This window comes from Spea bombifrons, chromosome 10 (genome assembly GCF_027358695.1).
Source record: "Spea bombifrons isolate aSpeBom1 chromosome 10, aSpeBom1.2.pri, whole genome shotgun sequence".
Taxonomy (NCBI): Eukaryota; Metazoa; Chordata; class Amphibia; order Anura; family Pelobatidae; genus Spea; species Spea bombifrons.
This window is the reverse complement of record NC_071096.1, coordinates 11,282,045-11,304,182: the sequence shown is the minus strand read 5'-3', so window position 1 is coordinate 11,304,182 and position 22,138 is coordinate 11,282,045. Positions and strand designations below refer to the sequence as shown.

Genomic DNA, 22,138 nt, shown 5'->3' with positions numbered 1-22,138 from the left:
ATCGTATCATCTTATTTACTATAAAAAAAATAAAAAAAACATGGTGAAAAATTGAAAAAAAAGACATTTTATGACTTTTATTTGAAAAATCTTTTACTCACCTAAAAAAGCAAGTAAAAAAACTAGCTAAATAGATTCTACTACTTGTCCTGAGTTTAGAGATACCCAATGTTTTTATGTTTTTTTGCTGTTTTTTGTACGTTATAGGGCAATAAGTACAAGCAGCGTTTTATGATTTCCAAATCTTTTTTAACAAATCTGGTCAGTCTGCCTCCATCTCCTCTTTGGAACATCTTTGAAGCCGGTTAACTCAATTTAACCCATTCAAACCATATATTTTTGAAAACTAGACACCCCAGGGTATTCCAAATGCTGTTATTTTAACCCTTTCCATGCACCAATTATACAACTACACTTTGTCAAACTTTGTAATAGTAATTTTTTTTATTTTTTTTTCCACACAAATTGTACTTTAGTTATAGATATACAGGTTCTGGTATATGCCACTGTCAAACACCCCCCAATGTGTGTTCAGGAACATCTCCTGAGTACAGCGATACCCCACATGCATGGGTTTGTCAGATTGTTTGGCTGGTAAAAGGCTACTTTTGGGGCATGCGTAATTCAGGTGGTCATTTGGTCATTCTGCCTCCATCTCCTCTTTGGAATATCTTTGAAGCCGGTTAACTCAATTTAACCCATTCAAACCATTTATTTTTGAAAACTAGACACCCCAGGGTATTCCGAATGCTGTTATTTTAACCCTTTCCATGCACCAATTATAGAACTACACTTTGTCAAACTTTGTAATAGTAATTTTTTTCACACAAATTGTACTTTAGTTATAGATATACAGGTTCTGGTATATGTCACTGTCAAACAACCCCCCAATATGTGTTCAGGAACATCTCCTGAGTGCAGTGATACCCGACATGCATGGGTTTGTCGGGTTGTTTCAGATTTAAAATGCCACATTTGGGAAGTGCGCTTTTTTTCTCCATTTTGGTCAGTCTGTACCTATGCTCTATCTGTGAGCTAGGCCACTCCAATTTACCCCATCAGCCATTTTTTATATATATTAGACACCCCTTGGGTATTTGAAGTGCTTTTATTTTAACTCTTTGAGATTTTTGAGAAATCTTAGCACTTGCTCAAAATAATAAACTTTATTTTTTATTTTTTTTATTTTTTTAATACTTTTTTTATATTTTTTTTACACATTTTGCTGGTACTGGATGGTTCATCTAGTGACATCACTGCATAATTATTTTTAAATGTTAGCACATTTTTTATTTTTTTTTCCATTTTATTTTTTTTTTTTAATATTTTACTAATCACATAGTGATTAGAAAGCTGGGCTCCATTGACTTGCATGGTTGAATGCAGTACCTGTATTCAACCAGCAAGTGGAGCCAGTTCTCTAGAGGGTCTGGAGACCATCTAGCAAACTTTTTCTTGTTTGTTTTTTTTTTACAGAGCGGTGGCCATCTTACTTGATGGCGAAGATCACCGTCAGCTGCGGCTGTGACCGCTCTCCGGAGCGGTCACAGCCCACCTAAAGGTAAGTGTTTGGTGTCGCTGGATGCCTCCTGATCGAGGCATTCCAGCGACACCATTTAAGTTTAGGAGGCGATCGTTGATCGCCTCCTAAACGCTTTTAAAACGGGCGTCCGCCGCCATACAATGTATGGCGGCTGTTGACGCCCCGGGGAGGGGCCAGACATGGCCCCCGATGTCGATCTCGGCCTTGCTGAATGCCTCTACATCGAGGCATTGCAGCAAGGCCGTTTAAGCGAAGAAAGTGATCCTTGATCACTTTCTAAGCTTATTTAACTTTTTGACGGTTCAGGACCGTCAAAGGTCATTTAGTGACCTTCTTGTCATGACGGTCCTGAACCGGCAAAGGTCGCGAAGGGGTTAATTTTATTCTGATTTTAGCACCTGAAAATATTGGTGGCTGTTCCCCTTTAAGATGAAAGTAGTTCTGTTAATATGAAAATGTACCCAGTCATGTCAGTACCGGGGAACATCGTGGCGAACTGAAGCCTCCCTTTTTGGGGGGTGGTTAGCCACACGCTGGCAGGGCTTGCTGCGTACATGGGTGGGGTCAGTATGGCTAAATGCCACCTCCATACCTGGGAACTTCTTAGCTCCAGCTACCCGGAGTCTTCCCTTGCAGGACGCGACCAGGACTGCCCACTGACGTCAGCAGGCGGTCCCAGGTATGGCCACCTCTCGTGCCCAGAGAGAGAAGAGAGTGTCTCGGAGACTCCAGATCAAACACAGAGAGTTTAGGGTTGCTTCTGCATTTAGCTTTGTCATCCAGTGCGTTGAGAAGGCTACCGGTTAATTATTGATGCCTTTCCCAGTGTGATTCCGCCATGCTATGACTAATTGATTTCAGTTCATGAGCACTTTACACTTTGCATCAGCAGCATGTGAAATGTTGCAACCCTAATCATAGGGCATATTAGGATCAAACAGTTGATGGCAGCGACCGAAAGGTTATCATTCATGTGAGGTCGGAGGAGAAGGGGACAGACAGGTTCATTGCTTTTAGGACAACCTATGGCTCTTAAAGTAAATATAGGTTTTTGTACATATTCCAAAGTTCTAAACACTAGAACAAGCACTGACACAAAAAATGTGCTTACTATTGGGCACAACGATCTGTGGTAGCAGCCATACCGATGAACATGAAGATCTCCCGGTAGGACTGGATAAATCCACCAAAATGGCTCCCTAGTGGAGACATGATCTAGGAGTGACTTGTGTATCTTGTGTGTTTAACTCTGCTCCCAGAAGCATTCATTTGCTGCACAGTATGGCTATGTCCTGGGTTTCCTGCTCTGTCTCTATTAAAAGAGGAATTTTGGTGCCTGGATCTTCGCTGTATCGCTTAGCAGGTAACGGTTAAAGCATAAACTTGACGTAGACCTCCTAGGTATCACTCTATGCATTAAAGAACAGCAGGGCTGCCTAGAATGCATCAAATGTTGCTTTTCTGAAGCTTACGCAGGATTGGCTTTTTAACCAATAAGTAATTTGGGAAAAAAGTCATTTTGGAGCAAAGTTTTGAGAGTAGTCGTATCATCAACCTGCTTATCTACATACAGTAAGTGTGCATTATGAGGTCCCACCCTGGACAGTTTCTCGTGCAAGAAAGGGCATTATTATTATTATTATTATCTTTTCTTTATATAGCACTATTTCCATAGAGCTTTGTACAGTCCATACATTCAAAGCATATGAAAATAGAACTTACAGATTAAAACAAACCGATACATGGTTACAGAGGGCCCGGCTCTCGAGCTTCATCGTCTCATCCATTTAATTTTATTAGCCAGGACCAGCTCAGCCAGTCCCTACTAGAGAAACGCTTTCAGGTTGGCCTCACAAAATGCACTGAAATGTTTCCTTCTACAATCCCTACTCAATATACTTGGCGTGATTTTTCTGTATCCTATTTATCTTCCAGCTGGAAAAGTACGTGCGCTGAGCTGCGCAGGCGGCCTGTCCTGTGCCCGTGGAAAAGAATCTCCGGCATCCTCACCCATTCCCAGCAGATATCATTTTTTACGTAAAAGGTATGTAACACAAGTGACCCTCTTTTAATATATGTCTCTTACAGACCCCATAAAATATATTAATTTAGTCACCACCACTTACCCCTGAACACCTTCCTATGGTAACACAACTGTTGAGTAACTTATTGCTGATCGCACTGTATTGTCTGGGTAAAGCTCTCAAATGTACTCTTGTTACCCAGTCAGGTGCGAAACGGTAGTAGTGCTGTCCCTGGCGGAGAAGGAAGCAACAAGCACACCGGCCTCTCCCTTAAGGATGTAGCTTTTGGCATAAAGGAGGGCGCTTACCGACGTATACTGGTTATGGTGGGAGCTGGCATCAGCACCGACAGCGGGATTCCTGATTTCAGGTGATGTTAATAACAGGGTACTGGACGCACAGCACTGCATAATTTAACGATGGACAACCGACACCATGACAGAAGAGACACAAACGCCCAGCCTCATCACTAACATTTAAAGGTGCTGTTCCACCTACTCTACTGAATTTAACAACGTATAACTAAATGCAGCATCAGAAACATCATTCCTGGCACCGTTGAATGCCCAAGATTCTTAGATCTGCAAAGGTTTATTTAATTAAAAACTTTGTTGTGCGTTTGTGGCCTGGGTGACACGTAGATCTTCTGAAATCTCGCTCACTGTTATCCGGGTCACCATGTTTCCCTGTGTAGAATGACACTTTACTGGATTGATATAATTCATTGAAAGGAGCTAATAAAGTGTGGCTTCAACTGCAGATTAGAAAGCAAAGATGTTTTTCCATGTATGCAGCGATTTGTTGTGTAACTGATTTTGAGGATCTCAAGCACACACCATCAGATTGCTTTTATCTTTTATTTTGTTTTAATCCCACCAGCTCTCTCATAGTAACTATGTGTCTTCTCTGTCATCTCTTCACTGAAGGTCTCCCACAAGTGGTTTGTACAGTAAACTACAGGAATACTCTCTTCCTTACCCAGAAGCTATCTTCAACTTGAGCTATTTCTTGAGGGAGCCTCATGCCTTTTTGCGACTTTCTCGGGAACTCCTCCCAGGACGCCATCGGCCCAATGTTGCGCATTACTTCCTCCGCCTCTTAAATGATAAAGGACTACTGTTACGCCTCTACACGCAAAACATTGATGGCTTAGAGAGAGGTGGGTGTAAGAGGCACAATACATGGAAATCAAAGTTCTAAGCCATATATTGACCATATATATACTGGACCATCCAACTCAAAACCTAAAACCGTGGAAAATCCTCTTTTCAGTAAAGTGAAACTTAAAGGGGCACTCAAGCCATCATATGTACTGTAATGCACGGTCCATTTAAATATTCATGTGGTCTGTTTTGCAGATGCATTAGGGGTATTCAGTAGAATCTACTATAGGCATTTGCCCCTTTACCCCAGCTATTTTGCTTGCAGGAGAGGCATTTGGCCAATCTCCCACCACATGACATACTTACTGCCAGTCAACTCTAGCGCTGGCTCAGTGAATGCTGCAGATGGGGCCTGTTTATACCCCAGTGTGCATGTATGACTTCTATGGGAGCACATTCCTGCCACTGATTGGCAGCTTCAAGCAGCCAATCAGTGGCAAGAAATGTCAGATCACGGAGGAAGAAGGCAGCTTTTGCATCAAGATGGCAGCTTCTGTGTCAAGGTAGTGGTGGGTTTTACAAACTATCCACAAAGTATTTTAAGTATTCACAAAGAGTTGGGGTTACTAACAGAGTACACCCATCTGGAACATTAAAAGACAGCTCTGCGTATAACATATTATGTTGTTTTCTGGATGATCTTTGATTTACACTGACTGTCTGTATAACTGGAGTAACATTGTCACTGTGCATAGTAAATGTTGGACCTAGGTAGTATTAGCCACATACACAGTTTTCAAAGGTCCTTCTTTGTTGCAGTGGCCGGTATTCCTTTGGAGAAGTTGATAGAAGCACACGGATCGTTCTCTTCAGCCACATGCACCATGTGCCTTAAAACATACCCAGGAGAGACCTTCAGGGTAACTTGTATTTGTCCTGTTGGGCTACTCGCGCTTAAAAGTACTATAGCTATTTTTACAATTAAATCGTATAAATGTATGATCTTGGTTGATTAACATAATTCTGTCACAAAGTTAAGTCCTATCAAGAATCACCCTTTGAATTTCCTTAGCCTATGAAGGATTAGTTGATTTATATCTGAAACCTTTTATTTTGACTTTCAAAAGAATAATAACTTTTCCCAAGTATTTGGATCAGTTATAATAATGCAAGCGCATAGAAGACAGCTGTTGCACCACTCAGGTTATGCATTAAGAAGATAAGCGTATGTTTGCTCCTAGGGCTTTCTTTCGGTTATGTTCTGCTGGCGGTCATCAATGTCAGCAAAATTGTTTTTACTTGTTCTGTACAAAGCAGACAATCTGTACAACAGGGCTTGACAAATTTGTTGTGAATCTAGGCGCCAGGTAAAAAAGTTAGGAGCCAGGATTTTTTTAAACTAACAGTTGGTCAGGAGGGATCCGATCATCATCAGCCCACTTACTAAACTCACAGCGTTTGACCTGGAAGCACCCTGGACTTTCAGGTCAGTGCTGTTTGTTTTTTTTTTTTAATACATTTTTTTCATTTTTTTAACACTTTCGATGCTGATGTTCCATTGGAGCACAGCATTGACAGACATTTAGTCCCCACAAGCTTGTGGGGACAAATGTTAACCCCTGCAATGCCACGAATGTGTCATACACAATTGTGACATTGAAGGGGTTAACGCTGCACTGTTGCTCTCATGGAGTGATCAGGCAGCAGGGGGGTGTTGGGGCTGGTCTCCACACTCATGTGGAGACCAAAGAACCCTCTCACCCTGTCCCTGAAGCTGCCTCTGGCAGCTGGGAAGCAATTGCTGGTCTATAGACCAGCCACTGCAGGGGGGAGTCTATGATGACTGCTGTAGGCTTCTATGCCTACAGGAATCATCAAAGGGCTTGTGGGGGCTCGTTTTTTTTGCTGTTGCTGGTCTGCCTGGGCTTCCAGGCAGACCACCGGCAGCAGAGCCCCTTACAAAACGGGAGTTAACCCCTAAAACGCCGCGATCACGACATTGAAGGGGTTAACGCTGCACTGTCGCTCTCAGGGAGCGATCAGGCGGGGGGGGGGGTGTTGGGGCTGGTCTCCACACTCATGTGGAGACCGAAGAACCCTCTCCCCTGTCCCTGAAGCTGCCTCTGGCAGCTGGGACTCAATTGCTGGTCTATGGACCAGCCATTGCAGAGGGAGTCTCTTTGATGACTGCTGTAGGCTTCCATACCTACAGGAGTCATCAAAGGGCTTGTGGGGGCTCGTTTTTGCTGTTGCTGGTCTGCCTGGGCTTCCAGGCAGACCACCAGCAGCAAAGCCCCCAAAACGGGAATTAACCCCTAAATGCCGCGATCGCGGCATTGAAGGGGTTAACGCTGCGCTGTCGCTCCCATGGAGCGATCAGGCAGCTGGGGGGTGTTGGGTGAGGTCCCCAGACTTGTGTGGGGACCCAATCAACACACAAACCCCTTCCCTGAGGCTGCCTGTGGCAGCTGAAAACACGATTGCTGCTTTTCCAGCAACCGCGTTTTCAGCCTACAGGCTCACTCCGTGGGAGTGATCTCAGGCTCGGGGACGGGCTCGGAGTGGCTGTGCTACAGCAGCGCCCCCGTGTGGTGACTCAGCCTCTTACATCCACAATTTTTTATGGATGTAAGAGGCTGACAAAACCTAGGCGCCAGGACAAAATTCTCTGTCGCCATGGCGACCTGGCGCCTGGGATTTGTCGAGCCCTGCTGTACAATGCCATCCATGACTTTGGTTTATGACCAATTACTATAATTCCATTCCACCAAGTTGAGTACAAAGAAACATATATCTTTGTCACAGGGTTTAAGTCTCAGGGGTCTATTCAGTAAACCAAGGCTTTGTAAGCAGTTTCACTATTTCAGCTCCCTGTCTTGGGGACGGTGCTGGCCGGCATAGCGGATGGTTAATGCAGAGAGAGACGTCTCTGTTTAACTATGCATCACATTACTATGCATTTTGCTACAGACCACTGGCCCGTTATAATAAAAACAATAACTTGATGGGCGCCATATAAGGTGTTATTAGGCAAAGCGATGTTGAATTGATAATTGTGAATAATGTAATAAGGGATATTTTTGGAAACGATGATAGAGCCTGTTTATTACCTCATGGAGAAGCTAGTAAGTGCAGTAAGATGCATAGATACATGCATTAGGTTTGATTATATGCCTTACTGGAGGTTTCTGTGTTATAGGATGCAGTCTTGGAGTCTAAGGTCCCACTTTGTGTGTCCTGTGGTGGTCTCATCAAACCAGATATTGTATTTTTTGGAGAGCAGCTTCCACCACGGTTCATGATGCACCTGGTAGACTTCCCTCAAGCTGATCTCCTGGTCATCATTGGCACATCACTGGAGGTCAGTAAGATTAACGGGAGTGAAAACACCTCAAAAGGAGTATGGTATCCAAGGGTCCAGGGTTACATGAGGCCAGGTTGCCACAAGGGCAAAAAAAATTGAATTGCAACCGTGTTGTACAAAACTTAACGCTAGCAAGCATTGATCCATTTCCATTTGCCACACCTTACAGCTGGACAATATAAGGATACGAAATGGAGAATCATGGGCATATTGAGAGAGAGTTGAATATTGAGGGGGAATTCTAAATACAGTGTAAATTACACATAACATGTTCAATGAACTATGTATTGGCGTAACTATAAATCTCGTTCTCTGAAGCAGGTGGCCTATAACATTCACACCAATACTTTTTGCTATATTAAAGATTTTTCTGCCATGAATTCCCAAAGAATCTATTGAGAAGCACATTGTCACCATGTAAGCAGGATGGGCAGATAGGTAGAGTTTCTTTACTGGGGTTATTTCTCATTCAGGTAGAGCCATTTGCTAGCCTGGTATATGCAGCAAGGGCCTCTATACCACGTGTCCTCATCAATCGGGATCCAGTGGGGCCTTTCCTGAGTGGTCCCCATGGACTCAACGTGATGGAACTTGGGGACGTCACCGCAGGAATCAAGCGTTTCGCACAAATGTTGGGATGGGAGCAAGAACTCAAGGAGCTCGAGGATAGAGCAAAGGTGAGATTTGACAGATGGAATACCCTGTACCCGGCGGCTCTTCCACATGTAAAGTGCAGCTTGTTTAAATATGTTGGTCGGACCAACATATGTTCATGTTGGCTCACTTAGACCTCCTGCAAGTGCGACCATGCACTCTCAAACTCGCGTCTCTGCAGACTGCTTCTGTGTGTCTCCTTTCCTGCAACTCCACTTCTTCTCTTGGCTCTTCTTGTTCTTCTGTCTTCTTTCTATGTCTGCTCTCCATTCTTCAAAAGGGCCAAGGGAGAGGCTGTCCATGTTGAAGTACCCTTTAGCTGAAGTACTCCCAGAAGCCAGAATTTGGAGAAGCGTTTCAGCACCTCTCTTTCCCATGTGGCTCTTACATTAAGCAAGTTTGGCCACCCTTGCTCTATACCTTGGGGGATACAGGCCATAGACTACGAAGCACATGGGACGAATTCATGCTTCATTGTCACTAAAATAGGAAAGAGGTTCCCAAAGCATTAATCGTAAGGTGGAGTGACATAAAATACGATGAAAAAGAATATTAGACTCAGCTGTGCTTCTTTACAGGATGGGGCCTTACACTGAATCGAGTAAATACACTTCTGCTGAAGAGGAAGGTCTTGGCTGTGGAAGATGAGACCCATGTGACAGTTCACGTGTATTCTCATGTGTATGTTACACATATACTTATTTTAGTCCATGTAACTGGAGTAACATTGTCACTGTGTATAGTAAATGCACATAATTCTATAGAAATTATTTTTAGGGTGCAGTATGAAAGATAATAAAATGTAATATATTTATATATAATTGATGGATTGTTTTGTGGCAGAAAACATATTATTTGCTCTTAGTGCAGAACTGCAGATGGAAGCGGTATTACATTTTAATACAGACACTTTGCCTCAGGACACACAGCTTCTCGTAGCACGTGCCTCCATAGTGTCAATGGGCCAGTTGGGAAGACTAGAGATCTCCCATGTAACTGGCCCAAAGTCGTTCGGGTTTGAGAGTGTCTGCTGTCCTTGAACCAGTCGATCCAGGCTTGTTACACCATTGACTGCATGCAATTATATGATATTGTACAACAGAGTACAACTATCGGTATATTCACTAAGCAAAATCAGATTTACTCTACATCATTTTAAAAACAAATTGATCTTGGCAAATGCGCTATGCATAGAATTTGCTGATCTGATTCCATGCAGGCTTGACTGCTAGTTTGTGCTTTGCTTTCTGATACTTTTTCGATGTTTAACATCAAATGCAAAGGTAGTGGTGGGTTTTACAAACTATCCAATGGTTAGCAGACTCTAAGAACCAGAGAACAAGTCAAGCGTCACAGAGATTCTGATAAGATCGCAAATGATTGTCTCCAGGCACAATATATAATGAATCCACCAAAAAGGTTTCAGCAATACCCGACTCACCTGGCCAGCAGATATATACAATCGCTCTAGCTGGGCAACACGCAACAGGGATGATGAATAAAATTGTAAATATTGGTCAAAGTGGTTCAGTAACCATAGCAACCAGATTGAGCATTGCCACTGATGGCTTCACTTTCTCCAGCTCGCACCAAAACTGATCTCTGTATTTAATTTGTAATTATTCCATTTTGATGAAGAATGTTTTATTTAAAAATATATATATTTTCTGATAGACTGTAATAGACTCATACCCAGCAAACATGCTGAGCTGCTAGGAAGAGGGACAGCTTTAGGTCCCAAAAAGGTCCCTCCTAAAGTAGGACACTTGGGGTTTAGTGAATAAACCTCTAGACCAACATCCAGATCGTCTTCTGCAGCATATTTGCCCCATTGGCTCTGCTGACAAGCAATTAAAAGCAACAGCACTCTTTCAAGATAGACTGTATCTGTATCCACTGCTTTATGGTATTGATTTCCATTCCAGGGACAGTTCACTTAATAACCTTTCACCGTGCATATTGCCGGTTCCCGTATGAAAGCACAGCGAGCGCCGCCATATTGCATCAGCATGGGGTCGCGACCTCGTTGCCATGACAGCATTGTAACGCTTTACGCACTGACACGCCTTCTCGAAACTGATTGGCTGGAAATTCCGACAACGCAAGAGTATGGTCACGTGACAGCTGGAAAGTTCCTTCCACGTAACAAGGCGGAAGCAACAAAGATGGCGGAGTGGGGCCGAGGTACTGGGTTATATGTTTGCGATTTTTAGTCTCTTATTTCTTTTTCTGCTCTCTAGGGAATAACTCGTGTGTTCCTACGATCCATAGTTTAGCGAGATAACTATTTCGGTCGTATGACTACAATAGTATTTAAATGTTCATAAATAGAGCCCCTAGTGATCTTTTCTATATATATATATATATATATATATATATATATATATATATATATATATATATAATGTCTACTTTGGTACTGTAAGAGTCAACTTTATCATAATTCAGATTGTCATCATACTTATGAGTGTTATGGTGAATATGTGTGAGGTGTCTGTTTTTTGTATGTATGTATGTAATGTGTGTATATATATATATATATATATATATATATATATATATATATATATATATAGTTATATTACAAAACGTTAAACTGATGAATTAGGTTAAATTGGGGTCCTGTTTTAAAAAGTTATTTTGGTGCAAAGTTGACTAGGTGCTCTTATCACCATAGCAACCAGTGAAGCAATCCATTCCTATAGTTGCAATGGCGATAAGAGTTCATACGTCCCACTGGAATAACTTTTTATGCGTAACCTTTGTAAGCGTAACCGAGTGCTTACAATCTGTTAAACGGATGTGATAATATATATGTGTTAGAAAGTATTTCGGGGCCAGAAGTACTGAAATAAATCAAACGGTCGAATAAAGTTTGGAAATGTCAGGAGAAAAAAGTCTCTATCTTAGTTTCAGCGCTAATACTTTATAATATATTTTTTCTTTCTTTCAATGAATACAATAAAAAATAGCAGTCTCCCAGTGGGTGAAACTGATCTCCTGAACCGTTTTGTGTGTGTATAAACCGTTATGAATCAGGTATTTGGATACATCTGACCATTCCAAGTAATGAATCAGAGTATCTGCTTGACTCTAATAATCCGGATTCAGGCCAAAGAATTCCCTGCCACACAAAACATGGGTGTCATCGATACAGTCACGTGTTCAAGCCTAATTCTGAGGCCCCGGCAGCATCCGTTTGGGATGATGGCGTGACGGTTTACAGCATTAAGAGAGAGCTGTGACCAGCGCCCCGAGGGTGCACCATTCTTAGAATGTGTTATACATACTAGGAAACGTTTTGGTGTTTTCATATGACTAAGAGACCTCTGAGGTCCCAAAAGCTTATGCAATGCTGCATCTATTTCTGTTAGCCGAAAGTAAGGCATCAACTTTGGTTTAAGACTCTACTCTATCCTCTCTTAGACCAATACGGCCTTATTCATTTTCCTTACATACTAGTAAACATGTATATGTGTGTATATATTAAATATACTGTAATTGCTCGATTATAAGATGTTTTTGTTCTGAGCAAATGCTCTGAAAAATAACTGTTGTCTTATATTCAAGGTCATCTTATAATCGGACCTCAAATAGATGTCTGACTACAAGACTAAGATCCAGATCCCCCGCATCACTGCAGGGGACCTGGATCCTCCACTCTAGCAACCGTTGAACGTTTTTGCGGGATGCACACAGACAACCTCCGCTGCTGCCGGCACTTCTGCCGGGGCTTCTGACAGAGCACCTGTGTGACATGACCTTCCGGTGCTCCGTCACAGAAGCCCGGCGGACGTACCGGCCAGCAGCAGCGGAGGTTGTCTGTGCGCAACGCATCTGTGGCATAGGGGGTATAATGGTTTTCTGGAGGCCGACTGGCATAACTGGGGGGGCAGGTTGGCAAATAAAAGGAAATAACAAAAAATCTTTTTTCTCAAAGTTTTTATTAAATATGAAAAAATAGTTTACATGTGAAGTACCGTAAATTCTCTGAATGTCTTATAATCGGGGTCGTCTTATAATCAGACCTCAAATGAGGTCTGACTATGAGACTAAGATCCAGATCCCCCGCAGCGCTGCAGGGGACCTGGATCCTCCTGTCTGGTAACCTCCGCTGCTGGTGCTTCTGACTCTTTGGTGTGTAGTCGGGCAGCGGGTAGATTCACGTAGGCAACTTCCGCTGTTAGCACCGGGGGCTGTCTGCGTCCATTGCGCAGACCTTCCCCGCAGTGCTGCGGGGAATTCTCTCTCACAGCCGGAGGGTGTATGCGCGATGGACGCAGACAACCCCCGCTTCTAAAGGCACCTCCGTTAAAAGGCATATCATGGGGCACAGTGGCATATAGGGGGTATAAGGCATTTCTGGGGCAGAGTGGCAAGGCTGGGGGCAGATGTGCATAACTGGGGGGCAGGTTGGAAAATAAAAGGAAATAAAAACAAAAAAAAATATTTTTCTCAATTATAGCTTTTATTTAAAAAAAAAAAATAGTTTACATGAATTAACATTTACTAGTAAAACTTTTTTCCTATAGGGTCGTCTTATATTCAGGCTTGTTCTTTTTTTCCTAAATTAATATTCAGATTTTGGGGGGTCATCTTATAATCAAGGTGGACTTATACTTGAGCAAATACGGCATCTAGTATATTATATGCAACTGTCTTAACAGGCCCGAGCTCGGGGGCCGTAGATGACATGCTGGATGCAGAGAACAAGCGGCTTGCAGACAATCTGGCCTCCAAGGTGACAAGGCTCAAATCGGTGAGTGTACAGAGACATTGTTTATGAGAGACTCCGCTGTCCATCGGTATTGTCCTAAACCATTGTATAGTTGGATAAAAAATTATGCCACTTTTACGTTTATTTAAAATAATTTAATGAGGGGACCGGGGAATTAAATGATGGGAACCAGGACCGAATCAGACAGAAGGGTGGGAGGGAGTTTATTTAATTTGCAGACTGGAGGATGGGAGAGGATTATTGAGGGGATGGGGGAGCTGAGGACCGAAGGGTGGGATTTTATCTTGTTTGCAGACAGGGGAGATGGTTAATGATAAGAGGGAGAGACTGGAGACTTTCAGACCAAAGGGTTAACACATACTTTACAGCAATTTGGAAATCTTCTCCACTCAACTCCTAAGTAGCATCTGTCTGATGTAGGGCTGCAACTAACGATTATTTTAATAATCGATTAGTTGGCCGATTATTTTTCGATTAATCGGATAAAAAAAATGAATGTAAATTTTTCATTTATTTAAAATAATTTACTAAACAAATGATGTTAAATACAAACAGCAGAATAAAAAAACTTTGATAATACATTTCTTGTCTTTATTTCCCAACCAGCCCCCCAATATATGCACATTTGAGCCCAGGCTTGCTACGCTGCCTCCCAGACATGCCATGCTGCCCCCCCACATATGCCACGCTGCCTACCACAGCACTCCACGCTGCCTCCCACATATACCACACCACGCTGCCTCCCACATCTGCCACTCCACGCTGCCTCCCACATCTGCCACTCCACTCTACCCCCCACATGCCACTGTGCCTGATATGCCTTATACCCCCTGAAACACCACTCCATCCTCCCCAGACATGCCACCCTGCCCTCCCCACATATGCCATGCCACGCTGCCTCCCACATCTGCCACTCCACAATGCCTCCCACATATGCCACGCTGCCTCCCACATCTGCCACTCCACGCTGCCTCCCACATCTGCCACTGTGCCTGATACGCCTTATATCCCCTGATACCCCACTCCATCCTCCCCAGACATGCCACCCTGCCTCCCAGACATGCCACTTCTCTACCCCCAGATATGCCTTATACACCCTGATACACCACTCCGTCCTCCCCAGACATGCCACACTGCCCTCCCCACATATGCCTTATACCCCCAGATATGTCACTTCACTGCCCCCAGGATTTAGATTCCCCTAAATTAACCCTAAACTCCCCATTAACCATAACTGCCCCTAAATTAACCCTTAACACCCCCTTAACCACAGCATCCCCTAAATTAACCCTAAAGACCCCATCAACCACAGCATCCCCTAAATTAACCCTAAACACACCATTAACCACAACTGCCTCAAATTAACCCCAAACACCCCATTAACCACAGCTGCTCCTATATTAACCCTAAACACCCTATTAACATAACTGCCCCTAAATTAACCCTAAACACCCAATTAACCATAACTGCCCCTAAATTAACCCTAAACACCCCACTAACCATTACTGCCCCTAAATTAACCCCCACCTCCCCTAACTTTCAGTAGCCCAAATATATATATATATATATATATATTACATACATATATATATATATATATATATATATATATATATATATATATATATATATATATATATATACACACACATACACATTATATATATACACACACATACACATATATACATATACTTACAGTTAGATGAGTGTCACAGCCATGTGGTTCTGGCCTGGAGAAGGAAGGGGCGGGGCCAGTTGTCACAGTGATTACAGGGAGGGGGAGTAAGTAGGAGCTGCTGCTGTGAGACGGTGAGTCAGACTAAACGGATTATATAATGAGGGGGATTTTTCAGAGCGTTTGCTCTGAAAAAACCCTCATTTTATAATCGATAATAATCGATTCAACTAATCGATAATGAAATTCGTTGCCAACGAATTTCATTATCGATTATTATCGATTTTATCGATTAGTTGTTGCAGCCCTAGTCTGATGTAAGTTAAACTTTAACTTTAAATCAAAAGTGCATGCTGTACACAGACCAGCTAAGCAAACGACCAACTAATCGATAATGAAAATCGTTGACGGCTATTGTCATCATTTATTACTGATTTAGTTGTTTTAGCCCTATAGTAGAAAGACATTAAGACACGTTTTGCCGGTATATAGCATTTAATGTTTTCTGTGTTTTGCCAGTATATAGCATTTAATGTTTTTTGTGTTTTGCCGGTATATAGCATTTAATGTTTTCTGTGGTTTGCCGGTATATAGCATTTAATGTTTTCTGTGGTTTGCCGGTATATAGCATTTAATGTTTTCTGTATTTTGCCGGTATAAAGCATTTAATGTTTTCTGTGCTTTGCCGGTATATAGCATTTAATGTTTTCTGTGCTTTGCCGGTATATAGCATTTAATGTTTTCTGTGTACCTTTCTGCAGCTGGCATTGGATATTGACAGAGAAGCTGACGACCATAACAAGTACCTAGACGGCATGGTAAGAACTTTTTGGTATTTTCATTATTTGCACGGTGGTTATAAAGATGCTTTCATATAAAAGTTGATAGTCGGTAGTATGGGCAGTTTGATGTTATCTGCATCTCTCGCATCCTCCAGGATTCTGACTTCATGAGCGTGACCGGTCTTCTGAGTGGGACAGTGAAGCGTTTCACAGGGATGGCTCGGTCAGGACGGGACAATCGCAAGCTGTTGTGCTACATTTCAGTGGGGCTTGTGGGACTGTTCTTCCTACTTTACTTCCTAGCGTCCCGGGCCAGCACGTGAGGGCCGCTGTCCCTTCACACCACCCAAAAAAAAACAAAAGACATTCCAAATGCATGGTGCCTGATGATCCATATCTGGTGAAGGGTCAGCAGCCTCATGGTGAGGTTGAAGTGACATGGCACTTTCAGACATCCTCTCAAAAAGAAGAGCAAATGATATATGAACCATTATTCCTGGTTCCTGGCTCTTTCTGCTGTTTAATAGTTCTAGGTTTTATATTTAGAATACGCCAACAATGTTCATCAAGTTTCCTCCTTCCTATCCCTTATGCACTTTACGGATCTAAAGGAGGGGGCCGTTCAATACCATGTAGGAGTTCATTTGAAGATTCAAATAAAAATTATTTTTTTCCTAAAATATATTATAAAACAATTAAGAAACCAGCACTCAGATACTCGCAGGAATTGGGTTAATGTATTTGAAAAAAGATAATTCTATATCAAAGTACTTTTTTAACCCAAAAGAAACTTGAAAGAATGATTTATGGCTAGGCACAGCTCTTGATGGCTTAGGGTTATAATGTACCTAAATATTATGAGATAAGTGTATAAAGAAGGGAAGACATAAATGGCAGAGATTGAATTCAACTCCTATAGACTTGTTTAAAAAGATGTAGCCTTTTACCTCCTCTAAACCAGAGACTCTTGTAAGACACATGATGCACTTTACAATAACGATAATGCCGACTGCATCAGATCTTCAAACCTCAGTATGTGAAATTTACCAAGTGCTAACTTATGAAGAGTCTGTCTCTGAAGCTTTAAACGGTGCTGCGTCTGCATTTCTCCCAGTTAGATGGCTGTTATTAAAAGATTTGTGGTAAGCCACATGCAAAAACCATTAACTCGTTATTAAAAGTTTATGTGTATTAAACATGGCATGACATTTATTCATAACCATATACAAACATTTCCAGAGGTTCAAATGAAGTATTATACATGTTTTAAAAACCCACTAAATTAAGATCGAACCGTAAGCCAAACCTTACTTATATTTAAAGGTTTTCAGAATATTTTACACATTTAATGCCGTTCTTATGTTGTCAAATTAGCAAAAAACATATATATATATATATATATATATATATATATATATATATATATATATATATATATATATATATATATATATAGCGTAGCCGCTATAATCCAGTAGATGAGTGTCAGTCAGATAATGGTGGGAAGAGACAGTAAAATCCTGAATTAGAAAACCAAAATTGCCCCCAAATCGTAAGAATGACCAGCATGTCACCCAGCAATGAAACAGACACCATGTCTCAGACCCAAACGGTAATATGCTTGCGGTGCGTCCGTTCCAGGTATCGCTTCTGTAAGGCAGAACGCTTCATTCCCCTCTGTAGACAGCACTGTTGGAGTCTGTCTCGTGCACACATACTTCGTAGAGAAGCCCCTCTGGAAGTCTCTTCTGGAGTCCCTCCCATATAAACACAGCCACATTCTCCACCGAACTGCATGAACAATCCAGAAGTGGAACAACGCATCAATCACAAAATCACTACGTTTAATAGTTTACATTTTAATGACTGTTTACCATTTGCTGATGACCGCAGTTATCACGCTTCTAATTTGGGCTGGATAGTCCCCTATAGCATCTTTACTGGCTGCCTCAGTCCCAGTCTTATTAGACCCCCTGTGACTGCAGTCCTGTATAACTGATTAATGGTCTGCAAGTGACCTCCCCATCCCATATCGGGGCCCTAAATGTCCATTTAATTTGTACAACATGCAGAAAGATACCACCAGAAAAAGGGTTTTGCCCTGTTTAGCACCTGATGCCCCCCCCCCCCGGGGGCCGCCTGGGTTCCATTATCCCCTACATAACCAATAGTTTGCTGCTCACCTTACAACATCTCTGAAGTAAGGGACATCTTTATCCAGATTCTTGTGGTCCAGGGGAACCGAAATAGCTTCCTGAGGAGAGAAAGTTTCTGTTAACGTCTCTTTCAGACAACCGGAGACTCTGGATTTCCAATAAGCCTACGGAGCTGGATAGGTCAGCCTGTTACCTCCATGTACTTCTTTAGATCTGTCAGGTTCATCACCATCCCCGTGACAGGGTCAATCTGAAATATAAACGCACATGATGGGACACTAACTGGTTAACCATAATCAAGTGTGTAAACCAACAGTTTACAAATGAGAGGGTGGAAGGTAAGTAAAGCAGACACCCAGCAGAGGTGGTGGAGGCTAATACAGTAGGTGGAAAAGGAAGCACTCAGCGTCATGTTACATAGGTTGGGGTGAAGTCTTTCCAAAATAAATAATGTGCAACATGTTTATGTTAAAAGTCTGTTCTTTGTTTTCGTTACAGAATATATCTTAGGAACGGTGTGTATGTTGTGTGTATGTTGTGTGTATGTTGTATGTATGTTGTGTGTGGAGGCAGCACTTACCTTTCCCCGCACTGTGACTATCACTGAAAGACAGGAAAGGGAGAAGCATCATTTAGGGACTAATCTATTCCTCATAGTAACGTCAGTGCCAGATGTTTACTAACGAAGCAGATCTCCTGTCTGGAAACGAGTCCTGACCAGCCCATCCACAGATTCTCCTTTTTTCACCATCTAAGCCACAATTACCCACCCCGGGGCAGATACTGCTTTATTGTACAATTTTGAACCTCCATCCTTACTGACAGGTGGCACATGGAGAAGTAAGTAGGTACTACAACCCCCTTCACTCTGTTAAAGGCCAACAGCCATCCAAAAACCAGCTGAAGTCCCCTTCAATTCCTGCGTTCTCCTCTACAATATTCCGGCCACACACACTCCTGTGTCTCGATGTTAACCCAAAGACCAGAAAGGGGCTTCATCTGTCACCCCTCAGCCCGTGATTCCCATCCTCGGCAGATCCGTCTGTTTCCAGATCATGTTCAGGATAATAATATTTGGCCCCAAATCCTTTCCCCGCATCTGTTATTATTTCCGATCAGGTCCAGCTGATCCATCACATCTGGTGATGTTCTAACAGATGTAGTTGGTGCTCCTCATGTCTTCCAACCCCAGGGAGAAGAAGCCAGGTCACCTTCTCCAATTTACCTGAGGAATCAGACTTATCTGTTCCTCTTCTGCAGTGCGAGTTCAATGTCCTAATGAGACCGTGCCCACGCCCGGCGCTCACCCGCCACAGGATTTATTAGCACTAGAAGCCCTTAGCAACAGCACCAAAAAAACCCTATACCACAAGGTCCTACTGTAATACCCTGGCACGGTTTAATACCCTCTACTCAGCTGTGTCACAGAGGCAGAACCCGTAACAACACGGAGACTTTACCTCTACATCCGGGATATCAAAAGTCATCCAGGCTTAATATTTGAAAACTGGTCTTATCACCATAGCAACCAGAAATATTGAATGCTACAGTTTTAAGACCAATTGTCAAGCTTTGCACTTAAATTACTCACCAATGCAATGACGTTACCCCTGCCTCACGCTTCTATGGTTACCTGTTGCCCCCACACCTTCCCCTGTTACTCACTGTCCCTTATCCCTCCCCATGAGGGTACCGTCAGCCACTCTCACCTTTGTAGTTATGGCCGTGGCCGTTCGGGTTGTTGCATTTGCCAAAAATCTTCTTGTTTTCTTCATCGCTTAGAGAGTTACTAGAAAACACGAGCAAAGCACCGTAAACACAAAGTTACAACTCATATAAACTTATAATCAGTATTTAAACGCTTTTGGGATAAGAAACAAAGCGCTTCCCAGCTGCTGCGTCAGCGCTTGTGTCAATATTTACACGCACACACGTGAACCAGTAAACACGCAGGCCGTGATCATACAAAACTCTCAGTGTGTGAGTGAAATCATGGAGCATTATGTGGTATGAAGGGGCATGGTGTGGTATGATGGGGTATAATGTGGTATGGTGGGGTATTATAGGTGTATGATGGGGTATGATTAAGTATGGTGGGGAATTATAGGGGTATGATGGAGTATAATGTGGTATGGTCGGGTATAATGTGGAATGGTGGGGTATTATAGGGGTATGATGTGGGTATGGTGGGGTATTATAGGGGTATGATGTAGGTATGGTGGGGTATTATAGGGGTATGATGTGGGTATGGTGGGGTATTAAAGGGGTATGGTGGGGTATTATAGGGGTATGGTGGGGTATTATAGGGGTATAATGTGGGTATGGTGGGGTATTGTAGGGGTATGATGTGGGTATGGTGGGGTATGATGTGGGTATGGTGGGGTATTATAGGGGGTATGGTGGGGTATTATAGGGGTATGATGTGGGTATGGTGGGGTATTATAGGGGGTATGGTGGGGTATTATAGGGGTATGATGTGGGTATGGTGGGGTATTATAGGGGGTATGGTGGGGTATGATGTGGGTATGGTGGTGTCACCCCCTTACAGGTAGCAGCTGGATCAGATCAGTCATCACATATCACTCACCAGTGCAGTCTGTGGCAAGCGCTGAATGTCACGCTGCGTGAAATCTGGATGACGCGAGGCTGAGAGTGTGAGATCGCGAGGTCGCAGTTCTGCATGATGGGAGTGGTGGTGGCAGCAGATAACACAGGACCCGGACCCTTCGATCGCCTTGCCGAGCCCCGGCCGCTCTCTTTGAAGTGAAGGCTGCGGGGCAGGCTCAGGGGGAGGGCTTCTGACTGGCTGTTCCCGGGTACGCGAGTTCTGATTGGTCCAAGCGACCAGATTTGATACAATGATGTCGTGCGCCCTGATCATCCCTACTATTAACCCTTTCCTTCCTGCAACTCGCTTCAGGCAGGGTATTGACCATGGCACACACGTCTCTATTATCTAGATTAGTGTTGTTGTTGTACGTAATTATTGTGTTATGTACAAAGCGATCACCTCCCCAGATGTGTTTAATATCCTACCGCAGGCTCTGCATTCTGTGAATACCACACATACACCACACTTACCACACACATACACCACACTTACCACACACATACACCACATATAGACCACACACACATACACCACACACATACCACACATATACACCACACACACCACTCAGTTCCAAAGTTCGGTGGGCATCGACGCTGTTCCTGAACCCCGCACAGATTAGCGGCTAAATCCCGGTCAGGCGGAAGTCAGAGATGAAAGGGAGTCAAGCTAACACAAGGGGAAAACAGCGTCTAGGAACCCATAACCCTTGGAAAAGTCGGCGACTGAAGATGTAAAACACCAGGACAGGTAAAAATCCACACAGGAACAGGGCCAGGACACCCTCCCATACTACCCAGGGAAAAGTAACGCGGGGCAACCGGCCCACCTGGCCGTACATAACATGGGGAAAAAGAGATGGGGCTGTCACGGGAACTCTTACTTTTTAAGAGGCAGCATGCCCCCGGAGCAATCACATGGCACCCAGAAGATTTTTTTGTGTTGTTTTGTGTTGCTGAATGCCTCGTTATCAAGAGATTTTAGAAACACCGGCTGGGTTTTGTTACCGTATTTGGGAGCCACCATATTCAACATGGCTAATGTGATCACTCCCGTCAGCGTTCACGCTGGCCCCAACATGGTTTGGAGTATCTTAGATAAAGATCATATTTTCAGACAAACTTATAAATAAATGCTAGTAATTCCAAAGGGTTCACCTTTGATAAAGACCTTTTTTGTCGAAATGTTGGGGATCTCCTCTGCATTCTCTGCTCTTCTGCCATATATGTATTTGTAATTGCATTACTGTATGCTTTTTACAGCACTAATGCTTAATACATTACTCTGCTTTTGTAGTATATATAGTTTCTTTGCTTCAGAAATCTGTTTGAGTCAAACCTCTATATTACAGTATTTGTATACAGTATATGCCTATACCGAGTGGGTACGGGTTTGAGTGTACACTTATACATTTAATTATCAGACACACACCAGGACTGGCTCTGCAACACCGACACTCAAACACACAACAGGACAAGCTCTGCC

At 43.0% G+C, this 22,138-nt stretch overlaps 3 protein-coding genes across 3 annotated transcripts; 2 read left to right on the top strand and 1 right to left on the bottom strand.

The window, feature by feature from the left end:
* The first annotated feature begins 2,818 nt into the window (after window positions 1–2,818).
* SIRT3 (sirtuin 3) lies at window positions 2,819–9,509 on the top strand. The gene is made up of 8 exons (XM_053449073.1): window positions 2,819–2,906; window positions 3,479–3,587; window positions 3,770–3,937; window positions 4,494–4,726; window positions 5,490–5,590; window positions 7,870–8,031; window positions 8,508–8,711; window positions 9,267–9,509. The coding sequence occupies exons 1-8, from the start codon at window positions 2,825–2,827 to the stop codon at window positions 9,282–9,284; spliced, it is 1,077 nt and encodes a 358-aa protein (XP_053305048.1). The 5' UTR covers window positions 2,819–2,824; the 3' UTR covers window positions 9,285–9,509.
* A 1,299-nt stretch (window positions 9,510–10,808) lies between these two features.
* On the top strand, window positions 10,809–17,082 carry BET1L (Bet1 golgi vesicular membrane trafficking protein like). Its single transcript, XM_053449080.1, has 4 exons — window positions 10,809–10,872; window positions 13,356–13,447; window positions 15,866–15,922; window positions 16,042–17,082. Exons 1-4 carry the CDS (start codon window positions 10,854–10,856, stop codon window positions 16,207–16,209), a joined length of 336 nt encoding a protein of 111 aa, XP_053305055.1. The 5' UTR covers window positions 10,809–10,853; the 3' UTR covers window positions 16,210–17,082.
* A 266-nt stretch (window positions 17,083–17,348) lies between these two features.
* On the bottom strand, window positions 17,349–20,847 carry PTS (6-pyruvoyltetrahydropterin synthase). The gene is made up of 6 exons (XM_053449121.1): window positions 20,630–20,847; window positions 19,752–19,831; window positions 18,623–18,645; window positions 18,236–18,292; window positions 18,070–18,140; window positions 17,349–17,677 (listed from the first exon to the last, which is right to left on the bottom strand). Exons 1-6 carry the CDS (start codon window positions 20,722–20,724, stop codon window positions 17,554–17,556), a joined length of 450 nt encoding a protein of 149 aa, XP_053305096.1. The 5' UTR covers window positions 20,725–20,847; the 3' UTR covers window positions 17,349–17,553.
* Window positions 20,848–22,138: the final 1,291 nt, after the last annotated feature.